The 27,054-nt window shown below is 40.2% G+C and overlaps 1 protein-coding gene across 1 annotated transcript in view; it reads right to left on the minus strand.

Moving 5' to 3' along the window:
- Window positions 1–27,054, minus strand: part of LOC126238097 (uncharacterized) — a 101,049-nt gene that overhangs the window by 8,335 nt on the left and 65,660 nt on the right. The window contains exon 6 of the mRNA XM_049947767.1: window positions 3,782–3,979. Within this exon, the coding sequence (XP_049803724.1) occupies window positions 3,782–3,979 (198 nt within the window). The remainder of the gene's footprint in view (window positions 1–3,781; window positions 3,980–27,054) is intronic.

Raw genomic sequence — 27,054 nt, forward strand, 5'->3', positions numbered from 1 at the left:
ATGGAAAACACTGATAAGGAGAAGGGACAGGATGATAGGACATCGGTTAAGACATGATGGAATGACTACGATGGTACTAGAGGGAACTGTAGAGAGCAAAAACTGTAGAGGAAACAGATTTTGGAATTCATCCAGCAAATAATTGAAGACGTAGGCTGCAAGTGCTACTCCGAGATGAAGACGTTAGCACAGGAGAGGAATTCGTAGCGGGCCATATCAAATCAGTCTGATGACTGATGACAAAATAAAAAAAAAAGGATAAGATGGACAGCAAAGAAACAGTACTTGGGGAGACCATGTTCGCTGCTTCCGTGAGATTGGATAAGGTCCTTGGTCATGCCAAATGACGAGAAACTCAATGACTGCAGCCTTCATTTTCTGTGACGAACCAGGTTTCCTTAGCTGGGGTCTGGTGATCACCTCATATCTTACGTCATCTTTAGGCATGCTTGACTGACCACTGTGCAGTGTGACAGGGTACATCGTGTGTCTAGATCTTATAGATAGTATACACTTCTATAATGAATCACTGAATCTCAAGGTGTGCTTTGTGCCCATAACATGGATGGTGCTTGCGATGGAGCAGCTGTTGATGGGTAACTTTTGAGAAAACTCTTGCACTCCAATGGAATAAGCTTTACACCGGCAAGCAGAGCTGTGTCTTTGTGGATACTTATATTCCTAGCTCCTTGTGGGATGTCAGTGAAGTCTACATCAGTTTCAAGCAGTTGCTGTGGTTTGGATGATCTCTTAAGCAGCATTAACAGACAAACCGCAAGATGACCTAGCATGGATAGTCCATCTGAGACGTCTGTTAATATAACATACCGCAGTTATAGTAACAGACCATATCCTGTACTGAATAATTTGTTCAACGTTATTAAGAGTGCGTAAGGTTCGTTTGATTACTTTCAAATTTTCTCTCTCCGGCTTCAGGCCACGAGTGACCTACCGGGACCATCCGACAGCCGTGTCATCCTCGGTGGAGGATGCGGATAGGAGGGGCATGGGGTCAGTACACCGCTCTCCCGGTTGTAAGATGGTATTCTTGACCGAAGCCGCTACTATTCGGTCGAGTAGCTCCTCAATTGGCATCACGAGACAGTGCATCCCGAAAAATGGCAACAGCGCATGGCGGCCTGGGTGAATTTCAAATTTTCTACGTTAATAAAACTTTAGGACTTATAAGACAACAGAAACCCAAGAAGAGACAAAGTAATTATGGACTTCTGATAGTGGTAATGACAGCTAACCAAGTAAACAAGGTGTTACAAGCTCAAACAATTGGAGAGTATTCCATCAACAGTGGGTAGCACACAGCTTTATATTAGTGAAAGGTTTTGTAATCTACCGCATCATGATGCCTGCAGATGAACTACAACATAAATGAATAAGCAAAGGTGTCATCTATGAAAATCATCTTATGAAAACTGAAAATAGTGAGCTCGAGAAGACAGCTATCATTCTTAATTTCTAATTACCACAGTTAACCGAGCACATACAACAGGTTTTATCTGCTTTAAAGTTAGGAAATACGTTCCTAACATTGAGAGCTGCTTTAACTGCCAAAGCTTTGATGATAGGCAAAAGTTAGACTCCGTGCCGAAGATGCAGTCTAGAAGGAGATACTAGTCGTACAACGTATTTATCAACCGCAAGTGACACAATTTCCACATAAATAAAGAAGTTTACCAGTATTGTTTCGGAAGTATCATACCTCAGAAGAGACAGTAGGTGGGCTAATGCATTTACTTCGCTTGAACTTCATCATGTCAATCACAGAAATTTTGAAATAACAGAATCGCTGAACTTGTCGTTAGAAAGGCGAGTACTGTTCTGTTGCAGCGTTCGTCACAATGTACTTCAAAAACGCTGTCTCATTCATGTGTCATGCAGTCTTGTCAGTGGCAGACTTGTTCACAACATGGTAGTTGAAGATGCACAAAAAATATTTTAGCGTTTATGTATTTGGGTAACACAGGTTACAGTGAAATACGGAACAAGGGCCTCAACTAGTTCCAAGACATAGTGTTGTCTTCCTAGGAACAGAATTCCTTACTTGCGTTATTCAACAGTTGTTTTATAGCTGTAGCGCAATGTTTCTGAGACGGAAGTTGTCATTGAGTGTTTATTTCAAATGTTTCAGATGGCTCTGAGCACTATGGGACTTAACTTCTGAGGTCATCAGTCCCCTAGAACTTAGAACTACTTAAACCTAACTAACCTAAGGACATCACACACATCCATGCCCGAGGCAGGATTCGAACCTGCGACCGTAGCGGTCGCGCGGTTCCAGACTGTAGCGCCTAGAACCGCTCGGCCACTCAGGCCGGCGAGTGTTTATTTACTTACGTATTTTTAAATTAACGCTATTTGTGTGCAATTTTATGCTTACCTTACGAAATGTGGTTTTCAAATGTTCCCAGGTATTCAATCAAGTAGCGTCGTCCAGATAGTGCCATCAAACTGAGTTTCCAGCAAGTTATCCTATCGAAAAATCGCTCAATCTGGACCACGCTACTCGGTTTAATAACTGAGATTTCAAAAACGTTATTTATGTTATCTGATATATGTAAATTTCATATAAACGTGTGAATTGTTTACGTTTATTAATTTTTTACTCAAGTAGTATGGCTAGAGAAAATAATATCAATGTGAAATCATAAAAACAAGGCAAACCCCCACAGGTGATTCAGACAGCAGAAGAACAGTAGTAAGGGAAGAAACGTATAATTGTGTTCGTTGGACTGATCAAAGCTTCGATTCATGAGGGAGACAGAAAAAGTCATGGTAATGCACACTAATAACTGATCGTATGTGTGGACTTTGGATTGAAGTGAAGGTAGTGAGTTGAACGAAAGTGTCACACTTGACACTTGCTTTCATTTGGCAGGTTGGTGACATGTTGAGCGGGAGATATGTGGAGGCTCTATAGAAGATGTCAGAAATTAATCAATGCTGAAAGTAGTTTTAAGTGAATCTATGTTGTTTATGAGTTAAAATTTAATAGGAATAGTTAAAGAGCTTGTGTACCCAGCGTGATGTTCTTATGCAAGTAAATATGTTATTTAAAAGGGCAATGATACAGTGTTGTAGAAGAAAAAAAGATGTGGCACAAGATAATGTATAAGGATTTCGTATGCTTCGTAATGAATAAATGATCGTCCATTTGTTCATATAAAATTTTGGTGAATTTACCATCTACTACAACTGAACTTCCTGCTATAAACTACATTACCAGATTTTCCAAGTTACTGCCATCATCATTCATTTAACAAGTATCTTTAATTTTAAAAGCTAATTTCGATGTATTTGTGAAGGAGAAGTTGCCATATTGTATACAGTCGTCACACGGGAAGTGCTAGGCACATCTTACTTGCATATATCTCTGAGCACAAAAAAAAAGACTGGCAGTAGAGGTGAAGCAAAAGTAGACTGATATACATGTGCATTAAGAGTGTAGCAATCATTTATACTTCCATACAATACACGAATTAAAGACTTCCTTCCTATACTTATTGAAACAAGTTATTTTAAAAAATATTCTGAAACAATTCTGTCTTGAAATTGTGAGAACTATACAAGCGACAATCTTGTGTATTTTAATGAAGTTTATATATATTTTTAATTCAATTTTACGCTGAAGTATGCTTTAGAAGCAAGAGGATAGTTTTACATGAAGTAATGTGGAAAACTGTTGCAGTTATTACTCACAACGGGTAAATCTAATGTACGTAGCAGAGAATAGGATAGGATTCTAGTCTCCAGAACTAGAACTCACGTGGACACCGCGGTATTTGACGAGTTCCTTTACTCTGTCGACGACGTAGAAGTTGCCATCCGCATCATAGTGGCCCACGTCTCCAGTGTGGACCCAGCCTTCCTTGTCCGTGTACTCCTCTGACAAGCCCCATCCTTTGAAGCACAGCTCGCCGTCGACTCCTGGACCGAGACGCTTCCCGGTCTGTAAGTCCAATACCTGCGGACAGAGCAGTCCAAAATCTTAGGGGCGCACAGAGCCAACACTTCAATTAACGCCTTGCACTGAGTCCAGGACAAATACCTGGAGAAATTTCTCCCGTGAAACCCAGCAGGCTTTCATTTTAGTCGTTTGTTCTGGTAAACACCACGATTACCCGTGCTATCGGTTCCTGCCCATGTGAGAAATGGATTTACTTTACCATGCGCTAACTTCATAAACCGCAAGACCAACTTGCATCAATTCTCTGGTAGGAATACGGCAGAGACATAACACGTAGGAGAGAACAACGTTTTTTCAGATGACCAGAACATCCTTAAACCAAGAATTGCTCTTTTTTTTTTTAACTGTGTAGTAATGTGAACATATACATGGTGAGTCACCTAACGTTACCGCTGGATATATTTCGTAAACCACATCACTGACGAACCGATTCCACAGACCGAACGAGAGGAGAGGGGCTAGTGTAATTGTTTAATACAAACCATACAAAAATGCACGAAAGAATGTTTTTTAACACAAACCTACGTTCTTTTAAATGGAACCACGTTAGTTTTGTTAGCACATCTGAACATATAAACAAATACGTAATCAGTGCCGTTTGTTGCATTGTAAAATGTTAATTACATCCGGAGATATTGTAACCTAAAGTTGACGCTTGAGTACCACTCCTCCGCTGTTCGATCGTGTGTATCGGAGAGCACCGAATTACGTAGGGATCCAAAGGGATTGGAACAGCACATTACATCCACATGCTAACACCTTTTTATTGGTCTTTTTCACTGACGCACATGTACATTACCATGAGGGGTGAGGTACACGTACACACGTGGATTCCGTTTTCAATTACGGAGTGGAATAGAGTGTGTCCCGACATGTCAGGCCAATAGATGTTCAATGTGGTGGCCATCATTTGCTGCATACAATTGCAATCTCTGGCGTAATGAATGTCGTACACGCCGCAGTACATTCGGTGTAACGTAGCCGCAGGCTGCCACAATACGTTGTTTCATATCCTCTGGGGTTGTAGGCACATCACGGTACATATTCTCCTTTAACGTACTCCACAGAAAGAAGTCCGGAGGTGTAAGATCAGGAGAACGCGATGGCCAATTTATGCGTCCTCCACGTCCTATGAAACGCCCGTCGAACATCCTGTCAAGGGTCAGCCTAGTGTTAATTGCGGAATGTGCAGGTGCACCATCATGCTGATACCACATACGTCGACTCGTTTCCAGTGGGACATTTTCGAGCAACGTTGGCAGATCATTCTGTAGAAACTCGATGTATGTTGCAGTGCTCTCCGATATACCCGATCGAACAGCGGAGGAGTGGTACTCAAGCGTCAACTTTAGGTTACAATATCTCCGGATGTAATTAACATTTTACAATGCAACAAACGGCACTGATTACGTACTTGTTTATACGTTCAGATGTGCTAACAAAACTAACGGGGTTCCATTTAGAAAAACGTAGGTTTGTGTTAAATAACATACCTCCGTGCATTTTTTTATGGTTTGTATTAACCAATTACACCAGCCCCTCTCCTCACGTTCAGTCTGTGGAATCGATTCGTCAGTATTTGATGTGGTTTACAAAATATATCCAGCGGTAACGTTAGGTGACTCACCCTGTATGTTCTCAGATTTGAGAATCTGTGATATTATTAGTAATTCAGGAAACATACTGCAGGATATGATCTTAGCGTATCGTGTTCTTATTGACACAGTTGACTTGTTAGATCTTTCGCATGACGAAAACATTTTAGCTAAAGCCATATGGAAAGAAGTGGATGATTACTAGTATTAAAAATACCAAATTTGAATTGGAACAGCTTCACTGAAAATTTAGCCAGATTAAAAAATTTCCTTGATATCTAAAATTGTTCATTCTATACACACATTATAATCTGATCGTGTAAATTTATCGTATTTACCTCGTTTTGTGCAGTTCCTTGAAGTGGCTAACGTAATCTGTGAAGTATTGGATCACAGTAGGGTATACTATGCACCAAATAAGTTAGTTTACTTAAATGAGAACTGGTGCACAATAAGAGTCGAAACCGGATGGTAGCTGCATATTGCAAATTTTTGTACATCTATTTTAAGCTTATTTTTGACTGCAGTTGGAGCTAATAACAACCAAAAACTCTACACAAGCCCAACAATGTGAACAAGATACATTTATGAATTAGGTAATGTTTTTCTTCACTTACATCACTAACGATTTCTTATTGAGTCTGACTGGAAGAGTTGGTGGCGAAAAAGTGTTTCCACTATCGGGACTGGGAGGAGGAGACAAGGTCTCTAACGAGTCCTGCATGACTGAATTTCGGAGTGGGAAAAAAAGTGAGGCCTTTGGAAAAGACTGATATTTCTACGTGGCTAAGACTTTTGAGCGAAAAGTTCATGATTGTGCGTCGGATCTGTTAATGTTCTGCATTCTGTGTGGTGGTGGCAACTAGTTTTGGCGGGTGAGGTAAATGTAGTAGGTCTGCGAGACAGGGTTTGTGGGCTATGAGGGGACGTGCCCAAGGTTTAGAGGTTGTTGTAGAGGTGGTGGACAGTGGTGCTCCAAGGCGGGAGTACGAAGTGAGCAGGGTGGAGAGTTTCTTCAGGTGTTCTTATTGAGTTTGAATTTTGGTTGTATTTACTGGAAAATATAACTGATGTGCTCAAAATTAATCGTTGATGTTGTTTTTGACAAGACTATGCTTACTTTAGAGTTTTAAATTCATAATCTCTCTAAGGAAGGACAGTTTGATTCCGAAATGAGAGAAATACAGTACTGGCAATTACAGAGTACATAAAAGTGATACTTGAAGCTCTTGACAGGGATGATTGTGTTACGGACATATTCTTACACTTGTCGAAGGGTTTTGATACTCGTGAACATTAAATGCTATGGAGCAAGCTAGAAGCGCTATGTATAGGAGTTCAGTCTTACTTTGCAAAACAGGGTGCAAAAAGCAGAGATAGTTTACAAGACTGCTGATGGTAAATTTTTAGTAAACCAACCGTCAGACATGAAATGAATAAACATAGGTATACGTCATGCTAGTGTATTGGTTCAGTTTAGTTCTTAGTATACATATCAATAACTTTCCAGACGACGCAAGTCATGGAGAAAAGGTTCTCACTGCCGATGACACAAAGATCATATTAACTGATGAAACCCTCAAGTGAAACCCTCAAGAATGTTTGCAACTGGGCAATACGTAATAAATTGACTTTGGACATTAGGAAAATGGTCATTATTTACTATACCATAAAGGAGAAGCAACTCTGTCATTCTAAGCATAAATGATAAATCTATAGACTATGTAGCAAACACAAAGTTTTTATCGATCAGCATCGGTTGGCAGATAACGTGGAACAAACATACAAATATACTGATCAAAGTGTATGTCACCAGTATGTTATGCTCTTAGAATGTTAGCTGGCCGATGTGGCTTCAGTCTGGAACCGCGTGACCTTGCACCTCAACAGGTATGGGAAGGGGAGGTTGGCAAAACTTATAGGTGACAGCATAGGTGGGGGTGGTGGGATCACTCATGGAAAAATTCCGGTAGTTGTGGGTGTTAGAGCTGTACCTTTTTTAGATTGAAGTCAGCTGATAGGTATTCCTGCTTAAGGGAAGTCTCTCTAACAAAGAAACCACTTTCTACAAAGCTTGGGTATCCGATTAATGAGGGAATTAGTATATTTCATCAAAATATACAAGGTATTAGAGATAAGGTTAGTGAACTGCTTATAGATGTTGCTCTGAAATTATTGGTTTATCTGAACACTTCTTAAATAAGGAGATAATTCAGAGGCTTCCTTTACCAGGATACAGGTTGGCTGGCAGCTTTTCTAGGAGCTCTTTGCGGTGTGGGGGAGTAGCCATGTATGTGAAAAACGGTATCCCATTTGAGTCAACTGATGTTTCAAAGTACTGCACTGAAAAGGTGTTTGAATGTTGTGCAGGTGTGGTTAAATTTAGTGGAGCTAAACTTCTTACTGTTGTTATTTATAGATCCCCAGACTCCGATTTCACAACATTTTTGCTAAAGCTAGAGGAGGTTCTTGGTTCACTTTATAGGAAATACAAAAAGTTAGTTATATGTGGTGACTTCAATATTAATTGTATAAGTGATTGTGCAAGGAAAAGGATGCTGGTAGACCTCCTTAATTCATATAATCTTACGCAAACCGTATTCTTTCCAACGAGAGTGCAAGGGAACAGTAGAACAACCATAGACAATATTTTTGTTCATTCGTCATTATTAGAAGGGCATTCTGTTAGCAAAAAGGTGAATGGCCTTTCAGATCATGATGCACAAATTTTAAGTCTAAAAGATTTTTGTGCTGCAACACATGTTAAATATAGTTACCAACTTTTTAGGAAAGCTGATCCAGTTGCGGTACAGACTTTTGTAAACCTTATCAAGGAACAAGAGTGGCAAGATGTTTATAGTGCTGATACAGTAGATGATAAATATAATGCTTTCCTCAAGACTTTTCTCGTGCTCTTTGAAAGTTGCTTTCCGTTAGAACGTTCAAAACAGGGTACTAGCACAAACAGGCAGCCTGGGTGGCTGACTAATGGGATAAGAATATCTTGTAGAACAAAGTGGCAATTATATCAAAACGTTAGAAACAGTCAAAATCTAAATGCAGCAGCCCATTACAAACAGTATTGTAAGGTGCTTAAAAAAGTTATTAGGAAGGCAAAAAGTATGTGGTATGCAGATAGAATAGCTAAGTCTCAGGATAAAATTAAAACCATGTGGTCAGTCGTAAAGGAAGTGGCTGGTCTGCAGAGACAGGTCGAGAATATAGAATCAGTGCGTAGTGGGGATGTCCGTGTTACTGATAAGTCGCATATATGTACAGTACTTAATAATCACTTTCTGAATATAGCAGGTGAACTAAATAGAAACCTAGTCCCAACAGGAAATCATATAGCGCTCTTAGAAAAAAGTGTTCCGAGACTGTTACCTGAAATGCTCCTCCATGATACTGACAAGAGGGAGATTGAGTTAATAATTAAATCACTAAAGACCAAGAACTCTCATGGATATGACGGGGTATCTAGCAGAATACTGAAGTATTGTTCCACGTATGTTAGCTCAGTACTTAGCCATATCTGTAACTTTTCCTTTAGGAGTGGTCGGTTTCCTGACCGATTAAAGTACTCGGTAGTGAAGCCACTTTATAAAAAGGGAGACAGGGATAATGTTGACAATTATAGACCTATTTCTATGCCATCGGTGTTTGCTAAAGTTATCGAGAGGGTTGTATATACAAGGTTACTGCAGCATTTAAATTCACATAATTTGCTGTCAAATGTACAGTTTGGTTTTAGAAATGGCTTAACAACTGAAAATGCTATAGTCTCTTTTCTCTGTGAGGTTTTGGACGGATTAAATAAAAGGTTGCGAACGTTAGGTGTTTTCTTTGACTTAACGAAGGCTTTTGACTGTGTTGACCACAAAATATTACTGCAGAATTTGGAACATTATGGAGTAAGGGGAGTAGCTTACAATTGGTTCGCCTCCTACTTTAAGAACAGAAAGCAGAAGGTAATCCTCCGCAATACTGAGAGTGGTAATGATGTTCAGTCCCAATGGGGCACTGTTAAATGGGGCGTTCCCCAGGGGTCGGTGTTGGGGCCACTGCTGTTTCTTGTTTATATAAATGATATGCCTTCTAGTATTACAGGTGATTCAAAAATATTTCTGTTTGCTGATGACACCACCTTGGTAGTGAAGGATCTTGTGTGTAATATTGAAACATTATCAAATAATGTAGTTCATGATATAAGTTCGTGGCTTGTGGAAAATAATTTGATGCTAAATCACAGTAAGACTCAGTTTTTACAGTTTCTAACTCACAATTCAACAAGAACTGACATTTTAATCAGACAGAATTGGCATGTTATAAGCGAGACGGAACAGTTCAAGTTCCTAGGCGTACGGATAGATAGTAAGCTGTTGTGGAAAGCCCATGTTCAGGATCTTGTTCAGAAACTAAATGCCGCTTTATTTACCATTAGAACAGTATCTGAAATAAGTGACATTTCAACACGAAAAGTAGTATACTTCGGATATTTTCATACGCTTATGTCATATAGTATTATTTTTTGGGGTAATTCTTCTGATTCAAAAAGGGTATTTTTGGCTCAAAAACGGGCTGTTCGAGCTATGTATGGCGTAAGTTCGAAAACCTCTTGTCGACCCCTATTCAATAGTCTGGGGATTTTGACATTGCCCTCACAGTATGTATTTTCTTTAATGTCGTTTGTTGTTAGCAATATTAGCTTATTCCCAAGAGTTAGCAGCTTTCACTCAGTTAATACTAGGCAGAAATCAAATCTGCATGTGGAGTGCACTTCCTTGACTCTTGTGCAGAAAGGAGTGCAATATTCTGCTGCATCCATTTTCAATAAGCTACCACAAGAACTCAAAAATCTTAGCAGTAGCCCAAACACTTTTAAGTCTAAACTGAAGAGTTTCCTCATGGCTCACTCCTTCTATTCTGTCGAGGAGCTCCGGGAAGAGCTAAAAAATTAAGCAAATTCCAGTGTTACATTCTTGATTTTCTTTATTTAAACTAACGACTTGTCGCCTGAATATGTTTCTTATATTTCATTTTATCTGTTTCTACAATCGTGTTATAATTTCATGTATTGACTCGTTCCATGACCATGGAGACTTCTCCTAAATGTGGTCCCACGGAACAATAAATAAATAAATAAAAAATAAAATAAATCCGGTCGCAGGTTCGAATCCTGCCTCGGGCATGGATGTGTGTGATGTCCTTAGGTTAGTTAGGTTTAAGTAGTTCTAAGTTCTAGGGGACTGATGACCACAGACGTTAAGTCCCATAGTGCTCAGAGCAATTTTTTTCTTAGAATGTTAGCATTAGTTTGCACTAGCTGATGTCTTGTGGTGACATACTATGTCCACGTCTTAACTATGGGATTCTTTTCTGGGGATCGAAGGCACGAAACATAGCCATGATTTTAAGTGCAGAAAATGGCCACAAGAATAATAATTGGAAGTAGTAGTCGAGATCATTGTAAAGAGCCATTTAAGAAACTGATCATCATTATTGCAGCAAGTGATTACATCTACCACTTGTGGTGCATATCAGGGGGAATATGACTAAGTACTGCACTGAGAATTCTGTACATAATCCTAGAAAAAGGGCCAGTTTAGAGTTACAAGAACCCAGGAAAAAGAAACAAAAATTCATGGTCTAGAAGTCATCGGTGGGTATCCTGTGAGCAACAATGAAGAACGAAACTATGTTTTTTATTGCAAGTTACCTGAACTAAGTTGTGTGTAAATAAAGGAATATTATGCAACAGAGATTCACCGCATGACGCAGTGTATCTGTCAAGACGCTGACCACATATTCACGAATCTGCTCTTTCTGGCCATCCTGATTGGGTTTTCTGTGGTTTCCCTAGACAGGCAGGGTAAATGTCGGTGGTTTATTAATCAGGGCCACCACCTTCCTTATCCCCATAGACTAAATGTTTTATTTATTTTTGAGAACATTACTAGAAAAATCAGTGAGCTCAATATAATATTTGAAATTAATTATAACAGTCTGGATCAAGTAAATTAAAAGGTGATGAGCATAATCACTCTGAAGCTTGCATTTCTAGCAATACGAAAATTTTACGTAATGCACCTAAAGGACTATTTCTTCATACGTTTGAAGAAATCGAAATTTACTCACATCATAGGCCTCACCTATTATAAACGAAAATCTAGACTTCACAGACAAACATTTCCTAGAGCTTTTCGACGTTCTGCTTTAAAATACTTTCTCTGTTGTTTTGATTTGACGAATGTGCAAATCTGTTTTACACTTTTCTTCGCTCTCTTTTTACTATAACCAATATTATTGTTCTTCTTTGTTATTTTATTTAAATGTTCTGGTTCATGACATATTTTCTTCAATTTTATGTTGTTTACATATTTTTTATAATTAGATTTACAAATTACTGACCGCATATGCCAGCCATAGCACTGCGTTTTTAATTTATATTTATTCTTCAACGAGTCATTTCAGTTTATTACTTTTTGACATTACAAATTTCACTAGTTCATTTTAGAAATACGGGAACGTATGTTCCTTTAATACTGCTAGCCTCTCATACCACTATTGTTACTGCTTACTAGCACACTACGATCTGCAACTGTTGTTATAGATCGCTACGAACGGCTTATTTCTATACTGGAGCTACATCGATGGAGCGTTCTCTACTTCATTTATCGATGTTTGTGGTGCTTCGATGGAAACCACTCAAGATCCGCGTGTGCCATCTCCACAACAATCAACAACTTCGTGCATCTATGGAAGGTCTTCTGCTGGACATCAGTTATCGATACTGAAAGCCATCTCTTTGGAAATCGCCTTGCTGCTACATCTTTGGAATGGCGTCCACCATCTCCATAGACCCCAATAAGACTGTAGTAATTTTTTCAGGTAGCCTGTAAAGGGCGGGGTATACACAACGAATGTGATTTGTATCTTTTTTTCCTTTTTAAAGCTCTTAGTATATTTATTTTACAATAGCTGTGTTAACAAGCTGTTTACTTTTTATTGCAAAATCATTTTACGTAATTTTGACGTTCTATTCACAATAATTACATCTTTTTGTATATAACTCTCTCGACGTATGCGTGACTAGCTAATGCTTACATCATGCTGTCAAATGCAGGCAGTATTTAAGAAATGGGTGCAACGCTCTGTCCAGAATTTGACTATCGTCGTTCAGTGGTTATATGCTCCACGCACTGCTATTGTTCATCAATATAGATAATTTGTGTTTTATAATTTTGTTCATTTTAGCCTATTTATTTGCAGCGTATTACCTTGACAAATCCTATATTATTGTGAGATGTTCCTTTCATGAATAAAGATAAGTAAATAAATAAAAATATGTGTTCCTCCCACTTTTCTGCCTATCCCTTTACTCCTTATCATCATCTGACCTTTTCATATTCATAGAACCACTAAACTTCACTTCAAAAATCTTTTCAATTTTCCCATAGGCATCATCCCTCTTTCTGCTAATCACGGATACTTCTATACCACTGCAATTATTTCCTAGCTGTTCCTGCTTCAGCAGTTTGCATTTTCTCACAAGCTAATTTTTTAGACCCCTCTACTCTCTTAGAGGTTGCTTCATTTGCTGAATTCTTGTACCCTCTAAGACAAAAAAAGAGCCGAAACACTACGAAACAATGCGGAAGAAATTGGTTGATATCATGTACTTGAAGAGACAGAAAAATCATTACAACTTCCGAAAATTTGGATGATTAATTTACAAGAATTGGTAGATATCATGTACTTGAAGAGACAGAAAAATCATTACAACTTCCGAAAATTTGGATGATTAATTCCTCCTGAGAAATATCGTGCCAAATTCTGGCCAATTGCCGTGTTAGATGATTAAAATCTCGAACTGGTTGGAGGGCCCTGTCCATAATGCCCGAAACATTCTAATTTGTGGAGAAAACCGGCGGCCTGTCTTACCAATGTAGGATTTGGAAAGTACGAAAAAATCAGTAGAAAATCTCGACGTGTGCGGGCAGACATTATCTTGCTGAAATGTAAACCTAGGATGTGACGCTATGAAGGTTAACAAAACGGGGTGTAGAATATCGTTGACGTACTGCAGTGCTGTAACTGCAGTGCTGTAACGATGCCGTGTATGCAACCACAGGGGTCCTGCTATGAAATAAGACGGCATCCCAAACCATCAGTCCTGGTTGTCGGACCGTAATGCGGGCTACGGTCAGGCTAGTATGTCAGCGCTGCCCAGAGCGTTTCCAAACCCGTTTGTGTATCCTGTGTTACATTTTCGTCTGGTTCACTCCTTTCACTATACTGTGGATGTAACGTCGGAATCTGTCCTTTGTTAAGGCTATTTAATTTCGCGCCGGAGTACCACTTAAACCGATGTATACCCTGAATTGTCAAAATAAATTCTAATGCAACATTTCCGCGGTTGTACGTGTACGTTCCGAAAGTCAATAAATTAAAAACAAATTCTATTGCATCTACATGAACCCATACTTGCGGCTCATGTCCACCATCATCTTCATCAGGAATGCTAACCAAAGTACTGCTGTGTATGACTATTAACGCCCACCTAACGCTGTCGAAAAACATAAGTCTAGACAAAACCAAGCAGTACCTACGCATATCTTCCGGGCAACGACTTATAGAGGGCATCCTTCATATCGATAGCAGGTACCGTGAGGGAATGGAAACAAGACGCATATTTCATGTCGTCGACATTTGTACTGCCATGAATTAATTTCAGTGTAATGCAGTTACAAAGTTAACTGCAGAAAGAAACCAAACTAAATCCAAAAATCTCCACGAGCCGCCGGAGACCGTGGGTCGCATGTAGCAAAGTACTCGGAAGGTATCCCTCAACATGTGCCAAAGTTTTTCGGTGTAGATCTGGATCAGCGTATGTGGAGCGTGTCCCTCCTAAGAGTAGTCAGCAGCATTTTTCCTGCTGTATCGGCAAATATTACCAATTTCGTTTTTACAATGTGTAACTTGCGTCGGTTCATACAAACACTGCTCAGTACATCTTTTAACCGACGTTTTGTAACGACGTGAATCTTCGGTTTGATTCCCGTTACAAACAAAATGAGTTTTAAAGCGGAATTTTCCGTGCCCATTCCATAGAGCGACTCCAAATTTGTCCACAGTGATATTCTTTTTATCGATCTGTATTAGTAGGGAGAGTAAAAGACGAAGGATAGCCAGTACTGCAGCAGCCACAAATCAGCGCTCCTGCATGAAGGTAGCAGTCAGCCCGGGCGAGGGCCATGCTGTCGCTCCTGCGCTACTTCTTGTTTTACAGTCGCTATTAATACGTATCGAAAAAACGAATATCGCATCAGACTAATTTGGGACCACTCCATCTAATGGACACGGAAAATTCCGCTTTAAAAATAACTTCGTTTTTAACGGGATACAAACCGAGGGTTTCCGACGATACTGGGTGTTGCATGAGAAGTTATGAGCAGTATTTGTTTGGTGTGACTCCAGTTACACGTCACAAATTTCTGCCGAAACACCAGAGAAAATGCGCCTGATGACTCTTAGGAAACACACTATACATTCATTTCTGAAAATATCGTTGGTTCAGAAACGACGAACAAACAAAAAAGTCGTCTCTTTATTTACCGACACCAGTGCTTGCACACTTCATCACTGTCAAAGAGAACTGCTGGAAGATGTTCTGCTCTGCAGTTCACCTTGTTCTTTATTTTTTTGTTAGTTTCACACAATGCTGACAAACTGCTCTTCGCCGCACCAGACAGCGCAGATTGAAACAGGAAGTAAGTAAATAAAAACTTGTGGTCCAGATAGTGTTTCTGTATTTATTACAACAAATGGATCTCTGTTCCCGAGACATGGCGTCAATTATGAACTTTAGAAAGAAGTTGAATATGCAGCCACAAATTTTTTAACATTAGAGCAATAATATTAAATATGTAACAGACGGCAAGGCAAATTTTAGATCTACCCTGAAATCATTTGTATTGGACAAGAATTTCTCTTCCTTAGATGATTATTTGATTAGCCATTGGTAGCACGTGTTAGGTAGTAGAAAATTGTTGACTTCATCGTTAAATTGATACCCCGGATCTGACAAGTGAGAAACTAGTAAGTATATTACTTTTCAATACATTATGGGAGAGGCAGTGATCAATGTCTTACAAATATTTACTATTAAAAACAGTCTTGATCACGATTTATTTATCAAGGTGACCGGTTTCGACCACTACTGTGGTCATCTTCAGTTTATTTTTTTTTTATTCTCCAACAGAAAGAGGTTCCTACTCAATAGTCTGAAGATGACCACAGTTGTGGTCGAAACCGGTCACCTTCATAAATAAATCGTGATCAAGACTGTTTTTAATAGTAAATATTAGTAAGTATATATTTATTCACTTTAAGCCACTCTGCTGTTTAGTGGTGGTGTGCACACAACAACATGCTCTGCTTATGTACCGGGGCTCATACCTCGGGCTCTATTGATGACAGAAGGGTAGGGTCGAGTGTTTCGGGCAACTGGCGACTATTTGTACACCAAACAGAAGGATTTTTTACTGTATCCATCCTACAATACAGGATAGAAGTTAGAATATTAGACACTTCCTCGAACATAGGAAAATGGAGCAATTCGGCTGGTTATTTTCGTATTAAATGCGGTCTACGATGCACTGTAAGTGATTAATGGAGGCATCATTTCGTTCGCGGGAGTTTCCTGTGAAAACCAGGAAAACATGGTTTTTGGGTACCAAAACCGAGCCGCGGATTCCAATATGAAATGAACAGTAAAATGGCTGCAATTTTTACTGTCTATTCCTGTGATCCCCATTTCTAACGATCTTGGAAATGTTCATGATATCTTCATCCGTTTCCGAAATACACAGGTTCGAAGTTACCCTACTTGTACACATTAAATCCGGTATCAGGCGAAAACGTTGGTTATTAAATGACTTAGCACGGACAAATAAGCTGTATTAAATGTCTACATTATCATTAGAAGGCGTCTGGGAATCCCATGTTGTTGTGCTGAACCACATGAAAAATTTTTACGCACATAAAGTCCGATCTAAGGTGTAAAATAAAGTACCTTTGCATTACGTCAATTCCACATACGTAAATTATCAAAATTTTCCCGACATATGAAGTACTTTTCGTATGTGTGACCTGCCTGCTGTCACAAAAATTAACTGCAGGGCTTTCATGTTTGCAGTAGTAGCACACAAGGAAATATTATGTCTTGGAAGCGTATATTTCATTTCCTATTCTCATAACGCCGTTGTTTTAGTATGAAGTGAGAAAATAAAACACGAAAAACTAAAGCTCCTGAGAAGCATATAAGTCATTTTCTCTTCTCATATCACAACATTTGTTTTAGTGTAAAATAAAAAAAATAAACAGTTTAGGGTTGTGAAGCATAATATGACACCAGATTCTTATCGTAGACGCTATCGGAAACGCAAAAAGCAAGGAGCTGTCCATTCTTTTGTTCAACAGCCTGTTTCCTTTGATGGATTACTCCCGCTAGAAGATTCTTATTTAAGGACGTGTGGGCATCAAGTTCTTCAGCAGAAGAAGCCTTATGTTATTGTGCTAATTACGGTATGGAAAAAATGCAATAAAGACGAGTTCCCCTAGAGCAGTGAGGATATTTGCACATGTCTATATTCGGCAGTGACTGCCAGCTGCCACAACACTTCCCAGAATCCATGCGGCAGGCAACACAAGTGTGCATGCACTTCATACTTCATTCAGTGAGACGTCAGGAGATGGATGGAAACGTCAAATTAACGTCGCTTTCCGAGTCGTATTCAACCCAGAATGAGGTGCTATTAAGGCACTTGAGCTTTCTAGCAATTACACTTCTATAATTCCCATATGAGTATTCCGATAGTCCAAAGAATCCGTTAGTGTGAAACCATCGGGAACTGCATTAATATCAAAATGCAAGAACTTGAGACAATACGCGGACTCTTCTCTTCGCTGGGTGACCTATTACTGTTATTTACGATTCTCTCCGTCCTAGGCGTAATGCAAAAGGAACTTCAGAGACGCTTCCCGCTATTCTTGACAAACATCAGCAACTATTTGACTAAATATGACATGGGTTAGCGCCGGCACAAGGCAATGACTAAGGATTGGATGACGTTGAAGTCCCGTTACATTGATGGCAAGACAAATGTTCGGGAATCAACCCTGTTGCCTCAAAAAACAACTGCATCTTAAATATCGAAGGACGACGTCCACACTGTCACAGCGCGTTGAAATACAGCAACGACGGCAGATGTAAATTTGTGACCGACTGGGCTTTGAACTTGGACTTCCTGCTTACTAGACAGACGTGCTGACTACTGCAGTATTACTTTTTTTTTAAAGTTTGAGAAGACTTTCAGCACCAGGTAGGCGGAGGCAAAGAGGGCAGGGGTCGAAGATCCGAGGCCTGGCCACAATGCCTCCCCCATACCTGTCACTGAGCAGCTGCATTGTTCCCATGTATTCCATGTTTGCACCCGTATATTCCTTTAAATTGTAGAACAAAATTGAAGTAGTAATTAAGGTAAAATAAATTACAGATTGCCGCCTCCAATGGCGTGCATTCCTTGTAGAACATAACTTATAACAGTGAAAAGGGTGACGGAAAGATACACAACAAACATACATTCAGAAATATATTCAAAATTTAAGTTATTGTGCACTGGATGCATATGAGGTCTGTAAGGAAGCCATATGTTTTTCAACAAATGAAAACAATTTCGGAGCCGGAGGGGTTTTGCCAAATTACATCAGTTCTGATTTTAGAACCAACGTAAAAGAATATTCCAGGAATTAAAAAAAGTGAAAGAATAGTATTATGCTTCTAATCAATAAAACTGTCCACCTCTCTGTAGTCCACATAAAGCAATACATAAAAAATTTGGAAACCATTCCTTATATTTGTTATTGTTCTTCAGCTTAAAATGTTCTTCTGTAATACAGAACATGTACTCTTCTAAGTATTGTTTGTTACGACGTAAAACACAAACTGTCCAGTCGGGTTGTAAAGTTTCAGTTATCGGTATTTGACTTTCTGAGGTTCTGTTGATAGTGCTAATTTCTTCCTAGTCCAGTTCCAAATTCTGATTCTATTTTCACATAAGAATATGTGCTCTACAGTTTCTACAAGCCGCCGGCCGGAGTGGCCGTGCGGTTCTAGGCGCTACAGTCCTGAGCCGAGCGACCGCTACGGTCGCAGGTTCGAATCCTGCCTCGGGCATGGATGTGTGTGATGTATTTAGGTTAGTTAGGTTTAATTAGTTCTAAGTTCTAGGCGACTGATGACCTCAAAAGTTAAGTCGCATAGTGCTCAGAGCCATTTGAACCATTTTTCTACAAGCCGACATTTGTCGCAGTATGGAGATGGTCTCAATTTGATTTTCCATAATCGTTCCGCTGTGCGTATGGTTTCGTTTACAACGTCGCACTATACGGCACTGACTGTAGTTGGTAGAATTTTATTGTTGATATTTTTCCAGACGTTCGTCCAGTTTTTTGTAGGTCAATTTATCGGAATTGGTTTGTGAAGCGATGTCTGGTAATATAATCATAGGCGGTTCTAGTGTTGGTTTTTGCTGGTGGAAGTCTTATGCAGCTCCAATCGTCATAGTACTTTCGGACGTAATCTAGGCTGGCGTGCTACATTAACAGGAGCGTTCCTATCCCCAGGATCTAACGAGAGGAACAGAAGTTTCGTGATGCCTGTCTTAGTGACATGTATTAGTTTAAAAGCACGTCTTTAATTCCAAGTCCTCCGTTTTGCCTCCGCAAAGTCGCCATGTGGAAGGATACTTTGAAGATATTTTGCTTCCACACATACCAAGAGGCTACAGCTAATATTTTATGTGCAGTGACCTGCAGTATCGGTTCAAATGGTTCAAATGGCTCTGAGCACTATGGGACTTAACATCTGTGGTCATCAGTCCCCTAGAACTTAGAACTACTTAAACCTAACTAACCTAATGACATCACACACATCCATGCCCGAGGCAGGATTCGAACCTGCGACCGTAGCAGTCGCGCGGTTCGCAGTATCGGTAAAACTGCTGCGACATGATATATTTTGCTAAGTATGTATGTATTTATAAACTGAACTTTCTGCAGTCGGTCTAACGATCGCATGCCATGGTCCTTCAACAAGGTTCCGATGACATTAAGTTTCCGCTCCCAATTGTTCGTGGCCATACGCTTGGGATTCGCCCTTAACCACAATCCGAGTTGGAATCTCTCTTCAGTTGCATCTAAACAGTGTGCATCTATTGCACTATTGTAAGATCCGAGATGCAGTATTTTGGATTTAAAATTTTGTACATTTGTGGTAAGAACTTATGAGACCATGCTGCTTAGGTCATCGGTCCCTAAGATTACTCACTACTTAATCTAACTTAAACTAACTTACGCTATGGACAACACACACACCCATGCCGGAGGGAGGACTCGAACCTCCGACGGTGGGCACTGTCGCGACACAGCAGCCAACCTCTCTGCAGCAACTATCTTCACACGCTCCTCGTCAGACGTGAATCCCCAAATTTGCCGCATACCACATGCACGGTACCCCCCGCCCCCGCACCCCCCACCCCCCCTCCCCTACCCAACCATTTTTCCACTCGCTTGCGGCCACACTATTCTCGCGAGGGTTCGGACGATGTCGTGCGTCTAGCACTGAAAACTTTCGAAGACCCGTCGAGACCTATATAATTATACAGTATGTTTCAGGAGGAATAGTAAATGTTGGAGGAGGTGGTAGTATAGACAAATTGCAGAAAAAATGCCATATAACACCCTGTATATGGATATATGTGTGGTGTCTGTTCTTTCGGAAATGTCCGAAAGGAAAGACATTACGAATGCGAACCTGGTCAGGCACAAATTTTCATCTGACACCGTTGTTCTATTTTAATGCCCTTGACAGCCTGCACATCTGTCCTTCAATCTTTAATTGATTAACTAGGCTGTCTATTTCGATTCGTAGTGTCTGTTCTTTCGGAAATATCCGAAAGAACAGACACACACCCACACACACGCACACACATTTTTACCTTAGTGCTATTTGGAAAATTTTTGGCAACTCGGTGATAGTGCCGGACTAGAGCTGCAATTGTTTTTTGAGGCAATAGAGGTGATTCCCGAACATTTGTCTTGCCATCAATGTAACGGGATTTCAACGGCATCCAACCCTTAGTCATTGCCTTGTGCCGGCGCTAACCCATGTCATATATATGCGAATCAGATTGTAGTTCGTATTTAGTCAAATAACGAATGGTCAGTATACAAGTATGACGGCCGGGGTGGCCGAGCGGTTTTACACGCTACAGTCTGGAACCGCGCGACCGCTACGGTCGCAGGTACGAATCCTGTCTGGGGCATGGATGTGTTTGATGTCCTTAGGTTAGTTTGGTTTAAGTAGTTCTAAGTTCTAGGGGACTGATGACCTCAGAAGTTAAGTCCCATGCTGCTCAGAGCCATTTGAACCATTTTTGAACTATACGAGTATTTACGAACAGTACAAGCAAGCCAAATAAAGAGAAGCGACGACGCCACAACACTATCTTTACTTAAGTAGGTAGTCAGCGCTAAATTATTTGCGCCACCATTAACGTTACTGTAAGCAGTTTGACAACATAACATCACCACAACTACTGACAACCTAAACCATCATCAACACGCAGTTGTAACTCGCAGTGATTACAAGTTGCTGATGTTTGTCAAGAATAGCGGGAAGCGTCTCTGAATTCCTTTTTGGATTAAGTCTAGGACGGTGAGAATCCTAAATAACAGTAATAGCTCACCCAGCGAAGAGAAGAGTCCGCGTATTGTCTCAAGTTCTTGCATTTTGATATTAATGCAGTTCCCGATGGTTTCACACTAACGGATTCTTTGGGCTATCGGAATACTCATATGGGAATTATAGAAGTGTAATTGCTAGAACGCTCAAGTGCCTTAATAGCACCTCATTCTGGGTTGAATACGACTCGGAAAGCGACGTTAATTTGACGTTTCCATCCATCTCCTGACGTCTCACTGAATGAAGTATGAAGTGCATGCACACTTGTGTTGCCTGCGCATGGATTCTGGGAAGTGTTGTGGCAGCTGGCAGTCACTGCCGAATATAGACATGTGCAAATATCCTCATTGCTCTAGGGGAACTCGTCTTTATTGCATTTTTTCCATACCGTAATTAGCACAATAACATAAGGCTTCTTCTGCTGAAGAACTTGATGCCCACACGTCCTTAAATAAGAATCTCCTAGCGGGAGTAATCCATCAAAGGAAACAGGCTGTTGAACAAAAGAATGGACAGCTCCTTGCTTTTTGCGTTTCCGATAGCGTCTACGATAAGAATCTGGTGTCATATTATGCTTCACAACCCTAAACTGTTTATTTTTTTTTATTTTATACTAAAACAAATGTTGTGATATGAGAAGAGAAAATGACTTATATGCTTCTCAGGAGCTTTAGTTTTCGTGTTTTATTTTCTCACTTCATACTAAAACAACGGCGTTATGAGAATAGGAAACGAAATATACGCTTCCAAGACATAATATTTCCTTGTGTGCTACTACTGCAAACATGAAAGCCCTGCAGTTAATTTTTGTATGTTGGATAAATTTTGATATCACTTCACATTGCTTTGTGAGAAGGTTCCTATTTTTTTGGGATTCAAATAGAGTGGACACTTCATCACTGGTTACTATTCTGATGACTAATGACAAGATACCCGTAGCAACTGCTCCATGGCACCTGTGAGTAGAGTCTCACGTTGGTTACTATAAGAACACGCAGGCAGGGATATCCGCTCACTGCAGTCAGAGCCAAGGTGATTTCTTTCTGTTTAGGGCGAAGCGTCTGCTGCAGTGTCCACGCTCAGCCAACATAAACAAATCGCGGCGGCATTGGGCACTGATAATCGCTGCACTCGTCGCGAGCCTCGACAACAAGAGCACTCTGTTTCTGCTAACGATACTATGGAGTTAATACATCTTACTTAACGTAATATCCAGGACGTGGGTTGGGTAAATTTCAGTTTGTAACTTCCCATCGCATTAAAATACTTTACAGTCATATTTGATGAAATATTTATTGTTGGTTGTCTCTCTAATGTTAATAGTATTGATTCAGATTGTGCGTGAACACGAAAACACACACACACACACAAACAGTCATTGATTCCATTGAGGGTGACAACTACTGTGTGTTGAACAACACATGCACCAGTCAATTCCTCACTTGGCGTCGAGTGGATGAGATTTTTCAATTAGCTTGCATTGCAAGAATTGTAAGGAGGAGACTGAAAGTAAATGAACTTGTATGCTAAAGAGCTGCGACAAGGCAAAGCTTGACCGATTATCAGATAATTGTCCACATGGGTTTTGTGGACGAGTATACTTTTAGTAACCAACCTACCCACGATCATTACGTAAGATTTCTCGAAGGCGTAGGGGCATTGATTTCATTAATTCGTCGACACTGTAGCGTGATGGTTTACTTCCCACCATACGTTTTCTATATTCGTCCAATGGTCGCTTGCATTTGTAGGTTCACATGGCAATGACCTTGTTACCTCTGCCCACTTATTCTCTATTTGCTTGATGTTCGGTGATCGTGGAACAAACGGCAACAGCTTTATCCTCTCTTGGCCCTGAAACCAACCTCGCAGTTCTCTGCTATAATGCCGGCCGGAGTGGCCTGGGATTCTAGGCGCTACATTCTGGAACCGTGAGGCCGCTACGGTCGCAGGTTCGAATCCTGCCTCGGGCATGGATGTGTGTGTTGTCCTTAGGTTAGGTAGGTTTAAGTAGTTCTAAGTTCTAGGGGACTGATGACCTTAGAAGTTGAGTCCCATAGTGCTCAGAGCCACTTGAACCTTTTTTTTCTGCTATAATGGATGGGGCTCTGCTCCTGTAAATAAACTGTTAGCTCATTAGTTTATATATTTATATTTAAATAACGTATTTGTAATAAGCACATTGTATTATTATTTGACACAGTGTTTAAGAATTCAGGCCCTGTCATAGAGAAGAGATCTAGATTCAACAGTCCGATTAAGAATGTAGTTTACCCAGTCTATCATATGATGAGAGTCGTAGTCGGACATCTGCAATAAGACTGACTGGCTGAATCCGATTAGGACGATCTGGTAACGACATGAAATTACAGAAACCGGATAAATTGAAAGTCTGTATAGTAGCAATGCTGCGCACATAAATTCCTATGATGGAGTAACCCATATTTATGTGATGGAAATACTGAATCGAACAATACATATCTATTTCAGTGGTGGGAAGATACACCATATCGGATTTGCTGATGACATAATGACAATAATAATAATAATAACAATAATAATCCCCTGTGGCGGATAGGGGAAACCCTCCCCAATATGGGTGGTACCGATGAAATCAGATACTTGGGGTGAACCAAATACTAACACAATCCTGAACGGCTACTCAATCCGTTGATCCCAAAATCGAGATACATCTGAGAGAATATCACCGCTACTCTCGTCACTCTAGCTCAATGAGCTTGGCTGAAAATATTTGCTTCCAAAGGCTTCAACACCCTCTGGTTCTGTCCAGTCCCGGAATCACCCGAGCCAAACCAATGAAACACAAACAAACATGAACTGTGCAAGCAAAGTCAACTTTACCCCAGGTGGTACACAACCCGCCTGTCGACAGAGGGCAGTTGGATTTTCGGATTCCGGGGAGCCCAGGTTAGCACAGCAGAGATTATCGGAGATCTCTGGTAAATTTCCCTACAAGGAGAAAACATGCATTTGAAAACTAAACATCGATATATTGACCCAGATTCGAAAACTAAATAATCTCACATAAGAAATTGACCGACAAAAAATTCTCATCCTTGCTATTCAAGAACCACGAATAACTGACAATGAAACCTTGCATTACGGAAACCATTGCATCTTCAAGGGCAAAATAGAACAAAAGGTAGCCAAAGGAGTACCAATCTTCGGTTTTGCATTTCTCGAACACAGATCTAACATCATCTCTGTCAAAGAAATCACACTCATCAACAATCATATGGTTCAAATGGCTCTGAGCACTGTGGGACTTAACAGCAGAGGTCATGAGTCCCCTAGAACTTAAAGTTACTTTAACCTAACTAACCTAAGAACATCACACACATCCATGCCGAAGGTAGGATTAGAACCATGCGACCGTAGCAGTCGCGCGGTACCGTACTGAAGCACCTAGAACCGCTCTGCCACCGCGGCCGGCCCATCAACAATCGACTTATGACTATGCTCATTCAGAGCCCCAGTAAAAAATATACACTCATCAATGCACATGCCCCCACCAACATCGAAAATAGGAAAAACACCGAAAATGTTGAAAAATTCTGGAACACACTCGAAAATACTATGACCAAAATTCATCAAGATGACGTGAAAATACTAATGTGAGACTTCAACTCTCTATTTCGGACAGAAAAAACCTGTAGAAAAATCATTGGTACAAATTGAACACACCGAAACGCTTACACCAACGGCACATGTCAGACTGACATTTGCCAACAATTCAACAACAAAAGGATGTCTTCCCACTTTAGGAAAAAAACCAGTTCCCAGGTAACATGCTTGGCTACCAGGTGCAAGCTGCTTTCGTTCGCCTTTCGAGACTCACTGAAAGCCAGATTTTTAATTTTTTTGTAGCAGAGCTACAAGCAGGCAGATACAAACTCAATAAGGGAATCGTAAGACAACGCTCGAGCAAAATTCGTCTTGCTACTTTCAGTAACCCTTAGTGTCAGAGCGAAAACCTTAGGGTACTGCTAATTTCATAATGGTACTTTTGTTTCCTGCCGACATATATTTTGTTGTCGTGAATGCATAATTGCATCTATGAATTGCCACATTTTCATAATACATGGGAATGATACAGGGAGTGAAGTAAATACAGATCTTTTCGAATTCAAAAGTCAGTAATATCCTACTAATTCGTGTCAAAATAGGCTCAATCGTCTTACAGACACTTAATGCTTTATTAAGATAGACTGCCGTCGTGATGTTTCTGTGGTAAGCTGAATTTAATTTGTATTAGTACAGTGAATATTTTAATTGCATTTTCCATTAGTTTACTAAATGCAACAGTAATCATCAAAGAGAAATTAATCAGCAGCAGAAGTTTTTTTCACAATATCTAAAACAATCTGACAATGCTAAAGTTGTTTACAAATTCTACGCCCGTAGATATCTACTGGTTCTAAAGATGTCATTAAACGAGAGTAGTTTTTGACTGTTTTCGTCTAGAAATGAATTGCCTTGACGATTGATCGATAAAGAGTGGGAAAGGTAAAATTTTACCAATATATGACGAGAGGGACAAGTGCGTGAGAAAGGACTTCCCTATCAATACAAGTGCCTGAGAGACAACTTTCCTATCAATCTCCTGGATAATTTTGTTTCTCAAATCAACATAGTGCGTTATCATGCAGTAGCATAGGTGATGTAGTTTTGTTGCTAGATTTTCTTACACTGCGATCGAAAGGTGTCTCAGTTGTTGGCAACAATTTCCAGCTGTGTTGCACACACCCCTTGGGGCAGAATTCGTAGCCCAAAACACACTTTTGGAGCTATCAGATGTAAAATATTATGTTCACACTACTCTTTGCTCGAGTTCACATCTTTTGGTGGGGCTCAGCCTTTCATTTCTTCTTAGGAAGTTAACGTTAAAGGCATCATAACACGCCACCAGTAACAGTACTGCATCGGAATGCTCAATGAGCGACCTGATGACGTTCAATAATAGTCACTCCGTTGATTTTTGTTGTTTCGAATTAGAACATGCTGTACTCCTATACCAGACTTCTGAACATTACCTGTTGAATGCAAATGCCGCATGATGCTAAAATGGTAATCTGTCACATATATCAGTAGTCGAGACTTCCTTAACGTGGAAAATCATTCATGCCAGAAAGATCTTTGTTGAAACAAGAATATCTTTTTCTGGCGTATTTTTCCCGAAAGCACTCGCTTCAAACACTGTTCAAATCTTTCTATCTGCCTCCTCTGTATTCACCCCTCTGTTATACCAAAAGTAAACGATGTGTTGCAGATGTTACACCTTTTTCCACTTGCGACTCAATTTTACAATGCTTAGCTGTAGTTCATGATTTTCAAGTATGCAAATTCCAATGCTTAGTTGCATGATGATAACTAGAAGTTCAAATTCGAAAATGACAGTTGATACATACACTGACAGCGTGGCGCCGCGTTCACATGTCAGGCGCAGGATTTCAGGCGGCGGGTGGCGTATGGCTGGTGGACGGTAGCCGCTGCAGCGCGAGGAAACGTTCGAGCGTAAGCTGTTATGATCACACCGCAGCCACGAGCTGTCCTACGGAATTGTTTCTGGAATACTTGTTATTGCTGGTGGGTAGAATGTTAAGCGAACTATCTGCGATGTTCAATCAGACTCATAACTGTAGACCGAAATG

Source organism: Schistocerca nitens, chromosome 1 (genome assembly GCF_023898315.1).
Source record: "Schistocerca nitens isolate TAMUIC-IGC-003100 chromosome 1, iqSchNite1.1, whole genome shotgun sequence".
Taxonomy (NCBI): domain Eukaryota; kingdom Metazoa; phylum Arthropoda; class Insecta; order Orthoptera; family Acrididae; genus Schistocerca; species Schistocerca nitens.